At 41.9% G+C, this 20011-nt stretch overlaps 1 protein-coding gene across 2 annotated transcripts in view; it reads right to left on the bottom strand.

The window, feature by feature from the left end:
* Positions 1–10006: 10006 nt before the first annotated feature.
* Positions 10007–20011, bottom strand: part of TCP11L2 (t-complex 11, testis-specific-like 2) — a 43783-nt gene continuing 33778 nt past the window's right edge. The window contains exons 9-10 of one of the 2 annotated variants that reach the window (XM_011975519.1): positions 18029–18201; positions 10007–10741 (exon numbers count right to left, since the gene is read on the bottom strand). In XM_011975519.1, coding sequence (XP_011830909.1) covers positions 10497–10741; positions 18029–18201 — 418 coding nt within the window. In that variant the 3' untranslated portion in view covers positions 10007–10496. The remainder of the gene's footprint in view (positions 10742–18028; positions 18202–20011) is intronic. The other variant, XM_011975520.1, reaches the window with a different exon arrangement.

Raw genomic sequence — 20011 nt, 5'->3', positions numbered from 1 at the left:
ATAATGTTTGAAGAGCTGATTACCCATTTGGGGAAAACACATGTAAGTGAAACCTTTGTGGATTAAATATTGAAATGTTAACAAAAACTTAGAAGAAAATGTAAGTGCAGATATTCATAACGTTGAGATGATGAAAGTTTTCAAGACAGCAACAGTCAAGTCATAAAGGATTTCATAATATAATTCTAAACACGATTTTATGATTCCACGGAAAATTTTTAATTCTCTGAACAGAATTTTTTAAATCGCCAATGAATAGAATTAATAAAAAAATAAATTGGCAGAAGACAAAGGGCTGGTCTCTCTAATTTACAATGAGCTCATACAAATCAATGGAAAGAAAAATCCTATTAGAAAAAAAAAGGCAAAATGCACCAATTAATTAATGGGTACGGAGTTTCGATTTGGGAAGATGCAAAAATTCTGTAAATGGATAGAGGTGATGGTTGCAGAACAGTGTGAACGTATTTAATGCTACTGACCTGTACATCATTTTAAAGGGTTAAAATGCTACGTTTTATGTATATTTTAGAACAATAAGAAAAGCTATGAAAATTTGTAAGTACATGTATGTTTTCCAATTTCTCCCTCATAAAGGTAGAACCCTTGCACCAGGTTAATTATTCTTATTTCCTAAAGAGCTACTTAAATTTCAGTACTTGTATTTTCTAAGTGTTGCACTGACATCTGAAATATGAGAAGAATGGGAAAAAGACCAAAAGTAGAATCAACCCTGCCTTTGAAGTTCTTACAATTTACTTATTATGGAGACAAGATACAACTTGTGTCTCATCCTTGTGCATTACCAGATTGCAACCGATTTAGCATCTAGCCTGGAAGGGACTGCGAAAGTGATTTATAGATGGCAGAGGATCTCAAGGTTGGCTCAAGTGTGTTGGTTGTCTGTGCCAAAGTCTTCTTTGCTTTCCATTATCAAGGTGGTTCTCCAACTTTAGGGTGTATCAGAATCACCTGGAGAGCTTGTTAAACCATTCTCAGCTTTCTGATTGGTAAATTGGGGCTGAAAGTTTGCTTTTTTTTTTTTTTGAGATGGAGTCTTACTCTGTCGTCCAGGCTGGAGTGCAGTGGCATGACCTTGGCTTACTGCACCCTCCCAGATTCAAGCGATTCTCCTGCCTCAGCCTCCGGAGTAGCAGGGATTACAGGCACGTGCCACCATACCTAGGTAATTTTTTTTTTTTTTTTTTTAGAGACGGTGTTTTGCTGTATTGGCCAGGCTGGTCTCAAACTCCTGACCTCAGGTGATCCGCCTGCCTCGGCGTCCCAAAGTGCTGGGATTACAGGCATGAGCTAGCGTGGTCTTGGCTCACTGCAATCTCAGCCTCCGAGGTTCAAGCGATTCTCCTGCCTTAGTAGCTGGGACTACAGGCATGTGCCACCACACCCAGCTAAACTTTTATTTTTAGTAGAGACGGGGTTTCACCATGTTGGCCAGGCTAGTCTTGAACTCCTGACCTCAAGTGATCCACCTGCCTCGGCCTCCCAAAGTGCTAGGTTTACAGGCATGAGCCACCACACCCGGACTGCAAATTTGCATTTTTAGTAAGTTCCCTGCTGCTACCTTCTAGTGATTGTGCATTGGAAATCACTGACCTAAGACTTACCACTCAATGCCATATCCTCTTTTTATGTGTCTAATTATCCAGACTGAGCTCTTGGTACAGAAACTATCTTGTTTGTCTTTGTATTTCCAACTTCTAACCCATCAGTTGTTCCTGAATATATTTGTGTAGAATAAGTGAGTTGAAAGAAAAAATTGCAACGGGTGATGTTTGATATTATACTCACTTTTTAAGAATCCGGATTGCTTCTAGTTTCTCTTCAAAAGCAGGAGGCTCCTGTAGCCATGGTCCCAAAGTCCTATATGGCAACAATTGGCTAATGCTGAATGGTGTTGGCCCTTAGACCATAGCTGCCACAGTCCCTTACAGTCCTTCCCCCAGGTCAAATCTATAACTTCTTCCTGATACCCTGAGGAACTGGAGTTTTGAAACCAAGAAGCCAGGAATAGTCTCATGATTTCTTTGTTTTCTGCTGCCATGTCATTTTCCTGAGGTATTAGTACAAAAAGACCAGTGGTTTGAATAGAGGGGTGGGAAATTAGGGAAAAGAGATCACAAGGCCGGGCTCAGTGGCTCACGCCTGTAATCCCAGCACTTTGGGAGCCCGAAGCAGTGGATCACGAGGTCAGGAGTTTGAAACCAGCCTGGCCAACATGGTGAAACCCTGTCTCTACTAAAACTACAAAAATTAGCCTGAGGTGCTGGCACGCACCTGTAATCCCAGCTACTCGGGAGGCCGAGGCAGGAGAATTGCTTGAACCTGGGAGGCAGAGGTTGCAGTGAACTGAGATCGCGCCATTGCACTCCAGCCCCTGGGCAACAAGAACTAAACTGTCTCAAAAAAAAAAAAAAAAGAAAAAAAAAAAAGAAGAGAGAGATCAGATCACAGAGGGAAAAATGGTTAACATCTTGGAATACTATCTTATCACTTAATGTATAATGGCTTATGGTAGCCAGATGAAAAATTGACCATTGTCATGGAAGAATAGGGGATCTTGTTTAAGGGAGAGCAAGGAAAAAGGAAAGGCAGAGGTATACAATCTGGGCCCTGAAATACTAGGGAGAACTTCTGTTTACAGAGTGTTTGCTCTTTGTCAGGCATTGCAATGACCACTTGATGTGCATTCTCTAAGTGAGTGTTCAACCCCAGGGGATGAATATGATTATTGCCACTTGACAGGTAAAGAGACTAAGGCTCACAGGGGTTAAGAAACTTGCCCAAGCAGAGCTGGAATTTAAATCCGTAATTATTTGACCCCAGAACCCATGCTTTTAACCACTCTATCACAATGCCATACCAAAAGCATGGGGTAGCGGAAAACATTTCAAGTAGAGAAACACAGCATGAGCAATGGCATGAGGGCATTAGAGTACATTATACCACATCCTGACAATTGAGTGTGGTTCTCACATAGGGCTTTTCAAGGGACGTGTCTGTAGATGACACTAGAAAGATCCACTGGAGCTGTACCATCACGGACTGTTATGCCCTGTAAAAGAAATTAGACCGTGTTCTGAGAGGCTTCAACATGAAGATGCCAGAGACAAAAGAAAAAGATTATCCTCCCTTCTTGACACCTTGATGCATTCAGACTGGAAAAAAGATATATATGGTTGATTTCTATGTCTCAATTAATTCATAATAGAACTAGAGAAGACCAGAAACAATGTCAGAGAAAGAATAAGGACTCTTCAGTCTCAAAAGGCAAGAGCAGAGGGAGAACCCTTGAAGTCAGAGAACATTCTGCATTTTAAGCAAGACTGGATAGTCCGAAAACTTTGAGCTGCCTGCCATGCCCCCAGATCTTTCTTTGTGTGATGTGATCTTATTATCCTGTCAGAACCAATAGGGCCAGGTACCTGCCCAAGACAGCTATGTGGGCTGGATTTAAGGGATGAAGTGGCTTATCATGAGAACCCTATCCAATGTGGGGTTTGAGGGTCATCTAAACTGATGCATGGCGAGCAAACTCAATCATATTCACTCTCAGGACACTTTTAATGAAGACACCCCAAAGGGGAGGGCAGCAACAGAAGCTGAGAAGTAAATGCCAAGTCAGCCTTTGGTATCAGCACCACAGAGATACCTTTTTTGTTTTTTTCGGATAGGGTCTTGCTCTGTCACCTAGCTCACTGCAGCCTTGAACTCTTGGGCTCAAACAGTCTGCCTGCCTCGGCTTCCCAAAGTGCTGGGATTACAGGAGTGAGTCATTGTGCCTGGTCTGAGAAATACTTTTCTTTTTTTTCTTTTTCTTTCTTTCTTTTTTTTTTTTTTTTTTTTTTGAGATAGCATCTCACTCTGTCGCCCAGGCTGGAGTACAGTGGCGCAATCTCGGCTCACTGCAACCTTCACCTCCCAGGTTCAAGTGATTCTCGTGCCTCAGCCTCCCAAGTAACCGGGATTACAGACCTGTACCACCACACCTGGCTAATTTTTGTGTTTTTAGTAAAGATGGGATTTTACCATGTTGGCCAGGCTGGTCTCAAATTCCTGACCTCAGGTGATCTACCTGCCTCAGCCTCCCAAAGTGCTGGGATTACAGGCGTGAGCCAGCAGGTCCGTGGCCCTGAGAAACACTTTTGAAGGATGGCACACATTCCAGAGTGAGACTCCTTGGGTTCAAATACACTTACCAGCTCTGTGACATTGTTCAAGTTCCTTAGCCTCTCTGATTCTCATTTTCCACATATGGAAATGAGGGAGCCTGCCTCCCAATGTGCTGTGCAGTTATATGATATCTACATAAAGTGCTTCGGGTAGTCCCTGCCATAGGGTAAGTGCTCAGTGGCTATTAATTTTTTTTATTATATTCTGAAAGAGAATAAAGACTATATTCAGGTTCACCACATCTACAAATACAGCTGCTGAGACAAATTCCTGGATTTCCTTTTTTCGTCATAAAAGTTTACAATAAATCCCTCTGTTCCTTTCCCTTGAAATCTGAAAGAAGCTAACATAGTAAGTTTAGAAATGAAAAGGTAAAGCCTCACTCTGAAAACAGAACAAGAGGACACAAGTTGATAGTACAAATATACCTTTCGAAAGATTAAAGTAAATCGTAGAGGGTAATGTTATAATTGATTACTAAATGGAATTAGAACATGTTGGGTTTTGTCGCTAGCCTTTGAAGTTGACATCAAGGACAATAACCGCAGCCTTCTGCGTACCCTTGGGTTTCTCCGCCAATGACAATATTGGGCTTAATGAACCATGGTTCTGATGAGATACGAAAATTTTTGTTCTTATGTACTTAAGTATTTGATCATCACATCTCCAAATACTAAAACCCCTTGAAGCTTGAAAGAGATTTAGGACTCATAAATCATAGTTATTATAATGTATTCTGGCTACATTGTGCTTTAGAGTTTGCAGACAATTTCAAATATGTCTCATTTTATTTTCACAATAACTGTGAGGTAGGCAGATAGTAGGGTAGGGAAGTAGGGTGGAAAACAGGTTTGGCGAGATTAAAAGACTGGCTCGCGTTCATATAGCTGTGAAGTAGTAGGAGTGAATTCAAACTAAGTTCTTACGACTCTTAGTCCCATGCTTTTACAGAACAATTAGTGGAAAATTTTTGGAATTGAACATCCCCAGAGGTAGAACAGGCTGAACTTCAGTCTTGAGAAAGATGCGACTGAAAAGTAAAAATATGTTGCACAAAGGAGGCACTCCCCATTCCTATAGCACACTTAGCCAATCAATCACAGAACTCATTAGTGATTCTCCTGGGTCTGACTTTCAAATCCTCCCCTTTCTCGGGAGTTACCACTGAAAGATCAGGCACATGATTTTAAACCTATTTTCATAAAGAGAACGTTCACTGGCAGGGACCTGAAGTGGAGACAGCTAATGCTTACCAACAATATCCATGATCGCCTTTCTCGTGGGCACTTTTTCCAGCCTCCCTTGCCGTAAGGTGAGGTCACATTATTGAATTCTGGACAATGGAACATGAGTGGAAGTGGGCAGTCTTTTTCCTTCCCTATCAGCTGAGCGAATGAAGACTTAGAGGACAGTGGAGTCATGACATGGATGGAAGTTGGGTCTCTGGATGGCTGAATGGAAGACCCATCCCCCAACTCCACCCTACCCCCTGCTTTGAACTGTGCTTTGAGAATTTAGCTTATGAGACCACTGAGACTTGGGGGCTGTTTGTTCAGCAGTTCGCCTACACTTATTAAGAAAGGTTGACTTCTTGTAACTACGCCTTTCCTTAAATCATCTTTTGTATAATTCTCAGAAGCACTGCTGGTTTGGGTGGTCTCCTGACACGTTTCTCACATACAAATTTTAAAGATTTCATGAGTGATCATTACAGTGGATTTATTTTTCTCTTTCTGCTTCTCAGCATGCCCTCTCAATTTGGGAGAAATCCCTAATTGGATGACTTTGGTGGGACCACAGGAGTGTAAGGATCATAATTCCCCTCCCTCACTCCATCCCCTGCAAATTAGAGCCTGGGCACTTAAGACTCACTCAACTGAATTTTCATATGTGGGACTTTAGATATTAAGCAAATGAGGCAAAGAAAGAAAGACAGTTGAGAAATCAATATCTGAAGCCGCAGCACTGATTCTAGTGTGGCTGTACTCCTGCAGCTTGCATCACCTTGGTTCCTGTCCATTTTCCAAACCTGGTTCCTCTCTGATTACCTAGATTCTGTGAGGTACTTCACGCCCGTCCAATAAACTCCTTTTCTGCTTCAGTTAACCAGAGTCCATTTCAGTTGCTGCTATCATGTCTTCACGTGTGAGTACATGTAAGCATACATACACTAGACATAGGAATATTTTAGCATCCACAAGTGTTGTCAGGGCAATCTTTCCAAAGCATAGATTTGTTTGTGACCTTCTCCTGTTTCAAGAGATGCAATGATTCTTTTTCCTTTTCAGGACAACCCCTGCCCCCCCACCCAAATTTTAGCATGGCATCCGATAACCTTTTCGTCTTTCTTGTTTCACCTCTTATCACTTTCTTTTTTTTAAAGACGAACTCTCCCTCTGTCTACAGGCTGCAGTGCAGTGACACGATCTCGGCTCACTGCAACCTCCGCTTCCTGGGTTCAAGTGATTCTCCTGCCTCAGTCTCCCGAGTAGCTAGGATTACAGGTGTCTGCCTCCACGTCCAGCTAATTTTTGTATTTTTAGTAGAGAGATGGGGTTTTACCATGTTGGCCAGGCTGGTCTCGAACTCCTGACCTCAAGTAATCCACCTGCCTCAGCCTCCTGAAGTGCTGGGATTTCAGGTGTGAGCCACCGTGCCTGATCACCTCTCATTCGTCACTTTCATTCTTCCATCTTACTCTGATCCCTGGCTCACCATTTCTCCATACTGTTGTACTTACTGTGCACTTGGTCTGTTGTGTTTTTTCCTTTTGTGGCCTCTTGGCAAGTTCCTATGTATCTCTCGTGTTTTAGCTAAAGAATTATCTTCTTTATGAAATAGACTTTGACCATTTTCTCCCTAGCACTATGCTTTTTGTTTTTCTTTTTTGAGACAGGGTCTTGCTCTGTTACCCAGGCTGGAGTGCAGTGGCGCAATCTCGGCTCACTGCAACTTCTGCCTCCCAGGGTCAAGCAATTCTCCTGCTTCAGCTTCCCAAGTAGCTGGGATTACAGGCATGTGCCACCACACCCGGCTGATTTTTGTATTTTTAATAGAGACGGTGTTTTGCCAAGTTGGCCAGGCTTGTCTCGAACTCCTGGCCTCAAGTGATGCATCTGCCTTGGCTTCCCAAAGTGCTGGGATTCAGGCATGAGCCATTGCGCCCAGCTTTATTTTTTAACCCTCATTAGACTTTATTTTAACTGTTCACAAGTTTGTCCTTCTCACTAGATTACAAAGTTCTTGAAGACAGTGTGTTTTATCATCTATGTATCACAACCACTGGGATACTTCTTGGCAGGCACACAGCACATACTCAATAGGTGTTTGTTGACTCAATGAATGAATTGTGAATAAACATGACTTGATGTCTGTAAGGCTCTGATGGTCAGCACAAGAATCATTCTAAAGACTATCCAATAAAAACTATCCAATATTCCAGCCCCAGGCTACCCAGAAGTGGCTTAGAAAACAGAGACACTGGCTATCTCGAAATAATTTTTAATGTTTTAAAATTTAGTAAGTGCACACAATACATGTTTTAGCAGAAGAATGAAAATGTGTGTATGACATTTAATACAAATTTACATTACAAAATGAGACCATGTTAGGAAAACATTAAAAGTAGAAGTAAACATTTAAGTAAAAACCAAATAAACAACATGCTAAGGGATACAATTTTTAAAATCCTAGTAAATGTAGTTGCCTAAATCCAGACTTGAAACACTGAGATTTACTTTGCCACTTAAAAAAAAAAAAAAAAAGCAGAATGCCCTTCATTTTAAATGCATTTAAAAAAATGTTTGTACATTGTTTTCCTGCTGGCCACTGTAGTATAATCGAGTATATAAAAGAGGATCAGCTGGATTCAAATCCGGTAATAAAGAAGTACACCACCTGTTAAGTATACAGTTCACCCCAGAAAGCAACAACAAAAAAATCACACTACATATTACCTTTCTACTGTCAGATTCTCCCTGATGCCCATGCCCCAAAGACAGAACAGCTGAGAACTCTTTCAGCTTAAGAGAAAACCAAATGTCTTCAGCACCTTATAGTTTCTGTGCATAGGAAAACGTGGGCAGAAGAGGACTGCAGGAAGAGAAAAAAATAGCTAACACCAATGGTGTACTCTTTAGTAAAACTCCACTTGCATGCAGCAGCTTCCGTGGAGACAACGGCTAATGTATTGGGCATTGTGAGAAAAAAAAAAAAAACTGACGTTCATAATTTCCTCAAATTTTGGCAGATTTCCCCAAATACAAACAATGGAGACAATTTATTCACACAATCACTTCCTAAAACTTCATAAAATAACGAAGTAACACCGTAATGGTGAAGGTTGTAGTGAGGAAAAGAAGGTTGGGGAAGAAAGGAATACTCCTTTTCATTTTCTACCCACTCTACCTCACCAAATTACTAGGGCTCAATTGAGTCCTTAGCAAACAAAACAATCAAAAATGTATTTTATGCAAATAAAGCTCCTTTCAGACCAAGTACCTCCCAACTGTAGTGCTTCCCTCAGCACTCCAAGAAGAGTAATTCCAGGATAAGCAGATTTCTCTAAAGTCTCAGTGATCACTAGTGCCCAACTTTGCAAGGTTTGATTTAATGCTCAAGAATGGCAAATGAGGCCAGGCGCGGTGGCTCATGCCTGTAATCCCAGCACTTTGGGATGCCGAGGCAGGCAGATCACGAGGTCAGGAGATCGAGAACAGCCTCACCAACATGGTGAAACCCCGTCTCTAGTAAAAATACAAAAATTAGCTGGGTGTGGTGGTGCATGCTTATAATCCCAGCTACTTGGAAGGCTGAGGCAGGAGAATCACTTGAACCCAGGAGGCAGAGGTTGCAGTGAGCCGAGATTGCACCATTGCACTCCAGCCTGGGCAATAGAGTGAGACTCCATCTCAAACAAACAAGCAAACAAACAAAACCCACAAAACAAGAATGCAAATGAGGCTGGGCTCGGTGGCTCATGCCTGTAATCCCAGCACTTTGAGAGGCCGAGGCGGGTGGATCACGAGGTCAGGAGTTCAAGACAAGCTTGGCCAACATGATGAAACCCTGTCTCTACTAAAAATACAAAAATTAGCCAGGCGTGGTGGCAGGCGCCTGTAGTCCCAGCTACTCGGTAGGCTGAGGCAGAAGAATTGCTTGAACCCAGGTGGCAGAGGTTGCAGTGAGCTGAGATCACACCACTGCACTCCAGCCTGGATGACAAAGTGAGACTCTGTCTCAAAAAAAAAAAAAAAAAAAAAAAAAGCAAATGATAATGATCCTTAGAAGAACATCTTGGTCATAACACAGTAAAGCTTTCATCAGCACAAAAGACATCTGCTAGTTAAGTTATATGGGTAAGAAATCCAAAGTTTAACTGTTTCTTTTTCAGATATGAACTTCATGGAGAACGGGTATCATTGACTGCCTTTCTTCTTCTTACAAGTAAACCAAATGAGCCCTGCCTCACATAAAAATATTAAACTCTTATATAAACCTTATCAATGGCCTGAGAAATGCAAGGACATTCACTAAGAGATTTGTGCAAAAATTGTTTTTCTTGGAGAGCAGGATAAATTGTAAGAAGAAACAAACTTCTAGAATACTTTGAGAAGGGAGTTGCTTCTATTTTCACTAAACAAACAAGGGAGGTTTTATCTAAAGTTTGTATGTAGCATAAAAATGTACTTAATACATTCAAATTCTAAATAAATACTGACCATTGGTATTATAAAGTGTGATTTGGTACATTTGTGTAATTTGAGGACTTACTTTGTAAGTTTCTGTTAACACATTAATAAAATGTAATTGTACATTTCAAATACAATTATGTTTACTTCACATCATTTATTCAGAACATCAATTCCCTCAGTTATTCTCACAACCTTCAACCCTTTAAGGAGTTGTACCAAAATTAAAAATCATTAGGTTTGATAATGACAAGTGAGAAAAACAGCTCCTTATGGGTTGAATGTCATAAGCCAAATATAAATGGTTAAGAAAACATTTACAAGTATTATATAGGTAATATAGTTCATTACAAATTGTTTTCTGTTCATTACAAATGTCTGTTTTAAACTTGAAAATGATGCACAAATAGGGTCTATGTGATGTTTGTGTCTTCTGAGGGTCTATGTGATGTGTGTGTCTTCTGTAATGCTAATATTACCCATTACACAGATTTGGGCTAATACTGCACCACAGTACTGAGAATGTAATGTGCTGGATCTCTAATGCCATCAATGGAAGTGGACTGGATACCAAAGTGCTGGATTTCCAATCTCTCATCCAATGTCAGTTCTTCTTTAGTTAGTAGGAGGTGAAGCATCTACCTTCCCCATGGCTTCCTCATTGAAGAGCAGCTTTCGAAGTATATTTGCATAAAATGGTCCATACACTTGTTTGTTGAGATTCACAATGTTTGCATATTGACAGCCTAGGGCTTCTAGCTCCTGCTGAATGACAGCTAGGCCTCCTGGCATAGGAGGCATGCATTTTTGAGGGCTTGGAAGACAAAGTAGGCTTTTCATGTAAAGCTTAATTCGTTTATCTGAAGGAAAAAAGAAAGATACCTTTATCTGTCCATTATTAAAGTACGTACTTTTTAAAAACAAGAACAAGTAAGTGTAATAGGTTGACTGCAATAACGTTCCCAATTCTTTACCCCTCCCTGTACCCATCCCCTTTCTAAGGTAGCTTTGCAGCTCCTCCTATCAAAGGCTGGAGTGTTTTCCCCATCCTTTTTATCTGGTTGGCTCTGTGACTGACTTTGGCCAATACAGAATGCGGTGGAAATGCCAGAGTACCAGTTTCATGCCTTGGCCTCAAGAGGACACTCTTGTTCATGTCCACTCTCTACCTACTACGGCCATGAGAATAAGCCTGGGCTTGCTGGAGGATGAGAGATCAAGGAGAGGGAAACCCAGCTGTTCCATCTGTGGCTATCCTAGACCAGTGCATAGCCGACCAGCATTCAATCACCTGAGAAAGTCCAGCCAGGATCAGCAAAGCTTCCATCCTGAGCCACAGCTGATCCACAAATACATTAGTGAATTCAGCAAGACCAAAAGAGTCACCCGGTTGCCTCACAGACTGGTGAGTAATAATAAATGCTTATTTTTTTTAAGCTTAGGAGTTTTGTGGTATTTTGTTTTGCAGCAATAGCTGACTGATAAAAAATGCAGAGCCCTATTTGGGGGGAATCTTTTACAAAAGTTAATCCTAAATGTTCATGATTGTAATTACATACACTAAAGCTGAGTTTGTAAACTGGCATTGCCAGTCTGGCTCATGCAGTGTCTTTTTTAAAAACAGAAGCCATTTAAAATCAGAAGATTTCACATAGAAATCCACATTTCTGCTTTCTCTTGAAAAATCTAGAGATCTGGCAAACTTGGGGGCCCAAATTACCACACGGCAAGGGGGACCACACATGTAGGTTTCCTCAGGACAGTCAAAATTTACACCTGTTTGGCATAATTTTAAAAAGAGACTCTCAAAAGTACCCTGGTTGAACAATAAATTACATGGTGCCAGGCGTAGTGGCTCACACCTATAATCCCAGCACTTTGGGAGGCCAAAGTGGGAGGATCTATTGAGCCCAGGAGTTCGAGACCAGCCTGGGCAATAAAGTGAAACTTCGTCTCTGCAAAAAAAAATTAAAAATTAGCCAGGCATGGTGGTGCATGCCTATAGTCCCAGCTACTTAGGAGGCTGAGTTGAGAGGACTGCCTGAGCTCATGAGGCTGCAGTGAACTGTGATCATGCCACTGCACTCTAGCCTGGGCAACAGAGGGAGACTCTATCTCAAACATAATTAATTAATACTAAATAAGTTACAGGGCACTTCACACATGGCCAAGAATCAGGAGACACTAAGGAAGGGCCACCCCAACTAGCACACCATTGTGCCACCTTCCCCGCCCTTCCTGCATCACTGCCTCGAAGTATCTGAGTTTGACACGACTACACAAAAGCACAGAAATGCATATGGAAATCAGGCTGCAATAGCATGGGACAACTATTAGTAATACTGGACAGAAAAGACCTGCTATAGCTCAGGCTGCTCCAAGGGCTTTCTCTGGCTTTGGGAGCAGAAACCTCACCAATAAGAAGGTTTACTAAGGAAAATATGCCACATTGAATATGGACAACTATGATACTGAGGCTGGGCTCGGTGGCTCATGCCCGTAATCCCAGCACTTTGAGAGGCCGAGGCGGGTGGATCACGAGGTCAGGAGTTCAAGACCAGCTTGGCCAACATGATGAAACCCTGTCTCTACTAAAAATACAAAAATTAGCCAGGCGTGGTGGCAGGCGCCTGTAGTTCCAGCTACTCGGGAGGGAGGCTAAGCATCTACCTTCCCCATGGCTTCCTCATTGAAGAGCAGCTTTCGAAGTATATTTGCATAAAATGGTCCATACACTTGTTTGTTGAGATTCACAATGTTTGCATATTGACAGCCTAGGGCTTCTAGCTCCTGCTGAATGACAGCTAGGCCTCCTGGCATAGGAGGCATGCATTTTTGAGGGCTTGGAAGACAAAGTAGGCTTTTCATGTAAAGCTTAATTCGTTTATCTGAAGGAAAAAAGAAAGATACCTTTATCTGTCCATTATTAAAGTACGTACTTTTTAAAAACAAGAACAAGTAAGTGTAATAGGTTGACTGCAATAATGTTCCCAATTCTTTACCCCTCCCTGTACCCATCCCCTTTCTAAGGTAGCTTTGCAGCTCCTCCTATCAAAGGCTGGAGTGTTTTCCCCATCCTTTTTATCTGGTTGGCTCTGTGACTGACTTTGGCCAATACAGAATGCGGTGGAAATGCCAGAGTACCAGTTTCATGCCTTGGCCTCAAGAGGACACTCTTGTTCATGTCCACTCTCTACCTACTACGGCCATGAGAATAAGCCTGGGCTTGCTGGAGGATGAGAGATCAAGGAGAGGGAAACCCAGCTGTTCCATCTGTGGCTATCCTAGACCAGTGCATAGCCGACCAGCATTCAATCACCTGAGAAAGTCCAGCCAGGATCAGCAAAGCTTCCATCCTGAGCCACAGCTGATCCACAAATACATTAGTGAATTCAGCAAGACCAAAAGAGTCACCCGGTTGCCTCACAGACTGGTGAGTAATAATAAATGCTTATTTTTTTTAAGCTTAGGAGTTTTGTGGTATTTTGTTTTGCAGCAATAGCTGACTGATAAAAAATGCAGAGCCCTATTTGGGGGGAATCTTTTACAAAAGTTAATCCTAAATGTTCATGATTGTAATTACATACACTAAAGCTGAGTTTGTAAACTGGCATTGCCAGTCTGGCTCATGCAGTGTCTTTTTTAAAAACAGAAGCCATTTAAAATCAGAAGATTTCACATAGAAATCCACATTTCTGCTTTCTCTTGAAAAATCTAGAGATCTGGCAAACTTGGGGGCCCAAATTACCACACGGCAAGGGGGACCACACATGTAGGTTTCCTCAGGACAGTCAAAATTTACACCTGTTTGGCATAATTTTAAAAAGAGACTCTCAAAAGTACCCTGGTTGAACAATAAATTACATGGTGCCAGGCGTAGTGGCTCACACCTATAATCCCAGCACTTTGGGAGGCCAAAGTGGGAGGATCTATTGAGCCCAGGAGTTCGAGACCAGCCTGGGCAATAAAGTGAAACTTCGTCTCTGCAAAAAAAAATTAAAAATTAGCCAGGCATGGTGGTGCATGCCTATAGTCCCAGCTACTTAGGAGGCTGAGTTGAGAGGACTGCCTGAGCTCATGAGGCTGCAGTGAACTGTGATCATGCCACTGCACTCTAGCCTGGGCAACAGAGGGAGACTCTATCTCAAACATAATTAATTAATACTAAATAAGTTACAGGGCACTTCACACATGGCCAAGAATCAGGAGACACTAAGGAAGGGCCACCCCAACTAGCACACCATTGTGCCACCTTCCCCGCCCTTCCTGCATCACTGCCTCGAAGTATCTGAGTTTGACACGACTACACAAAAGCACAGAAATGCATATGGAAGTCAGGCTGCAATAGCATGGGACAACTATTAGTAACACTGGACAGAAAAGACCTGCTATAGCTCAGGCTGCTCCAAGGGCTTTCTCTGGCTTTGGGAGCAGAAACCTCACCAATAAGAAGGTTTACTAAGGAAAATATGCCACATTGAATATGGACAACTATGATACTACTGAAATTCCTATCACCCAAGAATGCGCACAAAGATCATACATTCCAGCTAGGTGTGACTTAGAACTTAAGTTTCCAATGTCCATGTCTTAGAATTCTTTCCTTTTACTAGAATGCCATGCCATGCCATCCCATCTCATCTCATCTCTGCCCAGAATCAAAGGCATCCTTCAATGTTGTGCCAAAAGTTACCTCCTTTCTGTGACTTTCCTTAGCATCTGTTACCAGACTATCATGACATACGATTGCCAGTTGAGAAGGTGTCTCTCTCCCTTCTTGGACAGTGGACTCTTTGAGTGTGAGGGTTATATCTTTTTTATCTTTATATTCTTGGTCTGGCATGTGACAGACACATTGTAAATGCTGACTGAACTTAAGTGAGAATGGACTGAAAAGGGTCTATAAAGATAAATAACAAACTGAAAACCATGGCAGCCAGGGGTAAATGGGGACGGAAGAAGGCAAACAAAGGTGACTTAAGCCTTATCTGTAACTTTGTTCTTTTTTTTATACAGACAGGGTCTCCATCTGTTGCCCAGGATAGTCTCAAACTCCTGGCCTCAAGTCATCCTCCTGCTTCGGCCTCCCAAAGTGCTGGGATCACAGGCATGAGCCACTGTGCCTGGCCTTTGTCTGTAATTTTTCTACAAGGAGAAATTATTCTGTATCACCTGTACAACTGAAATTACTTGTTAAAAATGTAGATGGCAGGCAGGGTGCGGTGGCTCATGCCTATAATCCCAGCACTTTGGGAGGCCATGGTGGGCAGATCATGAGGTCAAGAGTTTGAGACCAGCCTGGCCAATATGGTGAAACCCCATCTCTACTAAAAATACAAAAAATAGCTGGGCGTGCTGGCGTGTACCTGTAGTTCCAGCTACTCGGGAGGCTGGGGCAGAAGAATAGCTTAAACCCAGAAGGCAGAGGTTGCAGTGAGCCAAGATCACGCCACTGCACTCCAGCCTGGGCGACAGAGCAAGACTCCATCTCAGAAGTAGATGTAGGCATGCAAATAATTTACACAGCAGGTAATCCATAATTTTTACTTAGTATGTATTTGAAAGAAAAATCCCTTTCTAATATCTTCAAAAGGTTAAGAATTGTAATGGGAATTGGGGATTGTAATCCCTTCAGTAAATAAATAGCGCATCAGTGAGAACAAAAGAGAGCACACTGTGGGTACCCTGAGCAGAGGAAAACCATGGCCAACACTGATGAAGCCCTTCTCATGTTCCAGGAATCTCTCTGTTTAATGTATTCTCACTCTTCTGCAGGCATACATTTAGAGTTAACTGTGTACTACTTTCCCTTTAGACTAGTTGCCTGATCCTCAGAGGCCCGGGTCTATATCATCACAGATATGATCCAAACACTTTCCCTTAAGAAGGTTTAAAGAATGAAACCCTTTCAAAATCGTTCTTAAGTCAGCAGGTGGTTCTGTCTCTCCTGCCTCGTTTGCAGATGAGTCCATTTTTCGGCAAAGGCTGAAGTGACAGGAGTGTTTGTCCAGTTAGGAGCAGCCACACGGAGTCCCTGCCAAAGGCGTGTCCTTGGCTTCCAGGGTCGAAGGAGAGACGCTCAAGTGAGTCACTTAAGTTGCTAGGGCAACAGTACTTTGAATGAGATTTAAAATGCTTTCAATTTGCAAAAGGACAGGCAAGTTGGACTGGGGAAAGCTGGGTGGACAAAAGTTGCTTTACCAGATTTTAAGAGGCATCTCCTGGCCCTCAGATTCCTTCTGATACTGCAAGCATTTCCCTTACCCAAAGAAAAGGCACAGAGTACACTCGGACACTCTGGCCACTCTGCCAGCAAGCAGCAGGGCTCCAGCTCTGACTGAAGTGCCAGTCAGAGCAGTGAGGAACATGAGCTCTGGAGTCAGACAGGCTGGGGAAGGATCCCTACTCCACCCCCAGCTCGTTATGGGACTTTGAGTGAAAGTTCCTTAACCTCTCCAAGTCTCCTATGCATTCACCCATTTCACAAATATTTATTAAATATATGTGTGGGTGCAGCATTGCACAAGAATATAGCAGTGAACAAACCTGCACACCATCCTCATGAGGACTGCACACTACTGGGGATTTGGCAGTTGGCTGCAGAGACTGCTGGACAGTGTCTCAATCCCCACTCTATCCCTCTTCCTCCTAGAACACCATCTCTCAGGTTTTACCTGTTCAGCTGGGACGGCATGCTCTGAGGACAGACACATGTCAGCACGTGAAGGTATATAGATAAGGGCTTGGTCACAGGTGATCATGGTCATGCTCTGTTTGTTATTGTTATTAACTGTCTCAGGAGCAGCCTCCCCAGCAGCCTACAATGTTGTATACACCGACACTGTTCCTTTCTGGGGGCAAAGTTGAAGCTCTGAACCACTGAAGTAGCCTGTGTGGCCTGGATCCCCAGCATTGCGTGTCCCCAGGGATAAGGATGAACAACACTATTTGAAAGTCTCAAATTAATAGTATCTTAGGGCAGTCAATGTTGTACTTTGAAAATCTGCAGATTAATCCTAGCAGGTTAGTACATTCGAATTCTACACTCTTCTACTTTTGGTTTTCATCCTCGAACCTCTGCAGTAGACAACTGCTTTGTACCACACAGCAGCTTCTCCCCTTCTTTATGGCCACAATACTCTGATTTTGTTTCGGGGTAACCATCTCCTTCCTACTCTCATCAGGTGTTACACAGAAAACTGACTCCTCCTTGGCTCCAGGAGGTGAATACGTGTCTCAGGCTTAACTTTCTTCCCCTCAGGCCACCATGACCAATTCAAGAACGGGACATGAACTATAGTCAGGCTAACTGGAGCCACTGAGACTCAAAGATGGGGTCACTGTTTGAGCTAACAGGGAGGCAGATTCTTTGTTTTTCACTTAAATATGGAAGGTTGTAGGCTGGAGCTAAAAGCATCTTGCTGTTATGAGAAAAGTCTGCCTGTGAAGGCAGCCGGCCCAGGAGAAGGTAGCGTTGAGAGTTGGAGGCAGGAAAACTAGTGCCAGTGACAGCTGGAACTCTCATTAGGCTGTACCAGAAGCCAGCCCTACCCCTGGTCTTTTCAGTTAGATGAGAAAATAAATGCTCATTTTGTTTAAGCTAGTTTAGAAGTTTAGATTCTTGTCACAGGTAACAGAAAAGTCCTAACTGATACATTATCCATTTTCCCAACTCACCAACACAGCTTGACTTTGAGACAATTTCCTGGCCTACCATTACAAAAAGCCTGCACACTATGTCTCCTGGATCCACGCGTTTTCAGTCTTTGTCTCTTTAAGCCTGACCAAGTTCCTTCAGAGCTGCTCACAGCAGAACTGATATCTACTATCTGTGAACATACTGCCAGCTGGTTTGAATTACTGCATTGATCTAGGATTTTAACATTACTCCAGCACTCTGTTATTCTCGTCATAAAATCTATTGGCTGAATAGATAATAGGTCCTGAAACATCCCCCCACTCCACGACATACAGAAGCAGCAATGAGTCCCCGGCCCTTGAAAACATTATTTCTTGACATTTTCAATACTTATCCTCCAAAAGCGGGTAATGTGTTTAAGACAAAAATTTGACTGACTTAATAATTAGTCAAAATCAGCAAGTTAAAGCAAATTGGAATTGAAGCAGAAATCAATAAAAGGACTCACCAATCAAGGACCAGATAGGATTGTCCTCCTCTTCAATGCTTGAAAATTGACCTATAAGATTAGCTTGAATCTCAGCACTGAAAGTGGGTAAACCTCTCTCCATCAGGGTCTTGTTAACCTCAGCACAAGTCTGAACACCAATAGAATTCAGGACTTCCTTCAAGTTAAAGGTCCTGTGAAACATAAAATGAAATTCCACCAGGGAAAGTTTTTGTTCATCAAGTTATTATTTTGAATATACAGACTTGTTTTAGATGTCTATCAGTCTTCTCTTATACAGACAATAATAACCTCTATTAGAATGAACTTATAAAATAGTAACTCCTCCCAACCACCAACCTTCTTATGTAGCAGATTTTTAAATGCTTAAAATCATTAAATTGTGTAGCAGTGTTTAAGTAGAAAAGCATAAGCAGAAAAATATGGTCCCCAAAAATGCACCTGCAACTCCATTTATATTACACGACTATCAGAAAGGGACAGAAAACACCAATTTGCTTCTTAAAATAAACTTGTTGGTTTGAGTGGATTCATTCACACATTTTAAAAAATGCACTTGATAAATGAAGTAGACTGAATTCATTTGTCTATGCCTAAGCAGTAAATCTGTAACACCAATCAAAAACAACAAATAAAGATATTCAGTGGTCAAATACCTAAAACTCTTGGCTGATCATGACCAAAGATAATAAGCTCCTTCCCATTATTCAAGTAACTGATAAATAATCTCCAATATATAGAGTCCAGAAAGTTGTAACGGTAATTAAAGAGTGAGTTATTTAGTAGGTAAGGAAAAACAGGTAATTAGAAAAGGCATTTGTTGGGTCCATACTATTAGGGAAAGATGACTGAAAATTCTATCTCACTATCCAGAAAGGGTCCTTAAGATAACTCTGCAAAATGGCAATTAAAGGATGAGAGAAGGGCTCAATGATAGGAAGCAGTATAATGGAGTGAGTTGGAACATAAGCTATGGTATCATGTGCAGCTGGGTTCAAATCCTGGCTCTACCACTGAACTTCTATGTGTCTAATATTTAGCTCTTAGCAGATTATCAGGCACATGGAAGAAGGAAAAGAGAAAAATAGGTTATCGTGTTGATCATCATTAACAGCAATAAGAAATGAGTTCTTGGTGTTCTGCCTTACTGGAATTTGTTATAAGCCCACATTGGACCTGATGTTGGAATTCTGTAACCCAAGGATAGACTGATTGTAATAAAATTATTACCTTCTGACTTTTTATCCACTACAATGTACTGCCCTAGTTTTTTCTTGCTTTTAATCAGTGAGTTCTTAGGCTAAAGGGAAACTGGCTAGCCATATGCAGAAAATTGACACTGGACCCCTTCCTTTCACCAGATACAAAAATCAACTCAAGATGGATTAAAGACTTAACTATAAGACCTTTAAAAACCCTAAAGGAAGACCCAGGAAATACCATTATGGACATAGGCCTTGGCAAACATTTCATGATGAATTATTCAAAAGCAAATGCAACCAAAACAAAAATAAACAAGTAGGACCTAATTAAACTAAAGAGCTTATGCACAGCAAAAGAAACTATCAAGAGAGTAAACAGCCTACAGAATGGGAGAAAATATATGCAAACTATGCATTTAACAAAGGTCTAATATCTAGAATCTAAAGGAACTTACAACCAGCAAAAAACAACCTCATTAAAAAATGGGCAAAGGACATGAACAGATACTTCTCAAAAGAAGACTCACATGTAGCCAACAAGCATCTGAAGAAATGCTCAACATCACTAACCATTAGAGAAATGCAAATCAAAACCACAGTGAGATACCATCTCATACCAGTCTGAATGGCTATTTTTTCTTCTTTTTTGAGATGGAGTCTCACTCCATTGCCCAGGCTGGAGTGTAGTGACGCAATCTCAGCTCACTGCAACCTCCGCCTCCCAGGTTCAAGTGATTCTCCTGCCTCAGCTTTCTGAGTAGCTGGAACTACAGGCATGCGC

Source organism: Mandrillus leucophaeus, unplaced genomic scaffold (genome assembly GCF_000951045.1).
Source record: "Mandrillus leucophaeus isolate KB7577 unplaced genomic scaffold, Mleu.le_1.0 Scaffold157, whole genome shotgun sequence".
Lineage (NCBI taxonomy): Eukaryota > Metazoa > Chordata > Mammalia > Primates > Cercopithecidae > Mandrillus > Mandrillus leucophaeus.
Note: the sequence above shows the minus strand (reverse complement) of the source record. Positions and strands in the feature narration are given on the sequence as shown.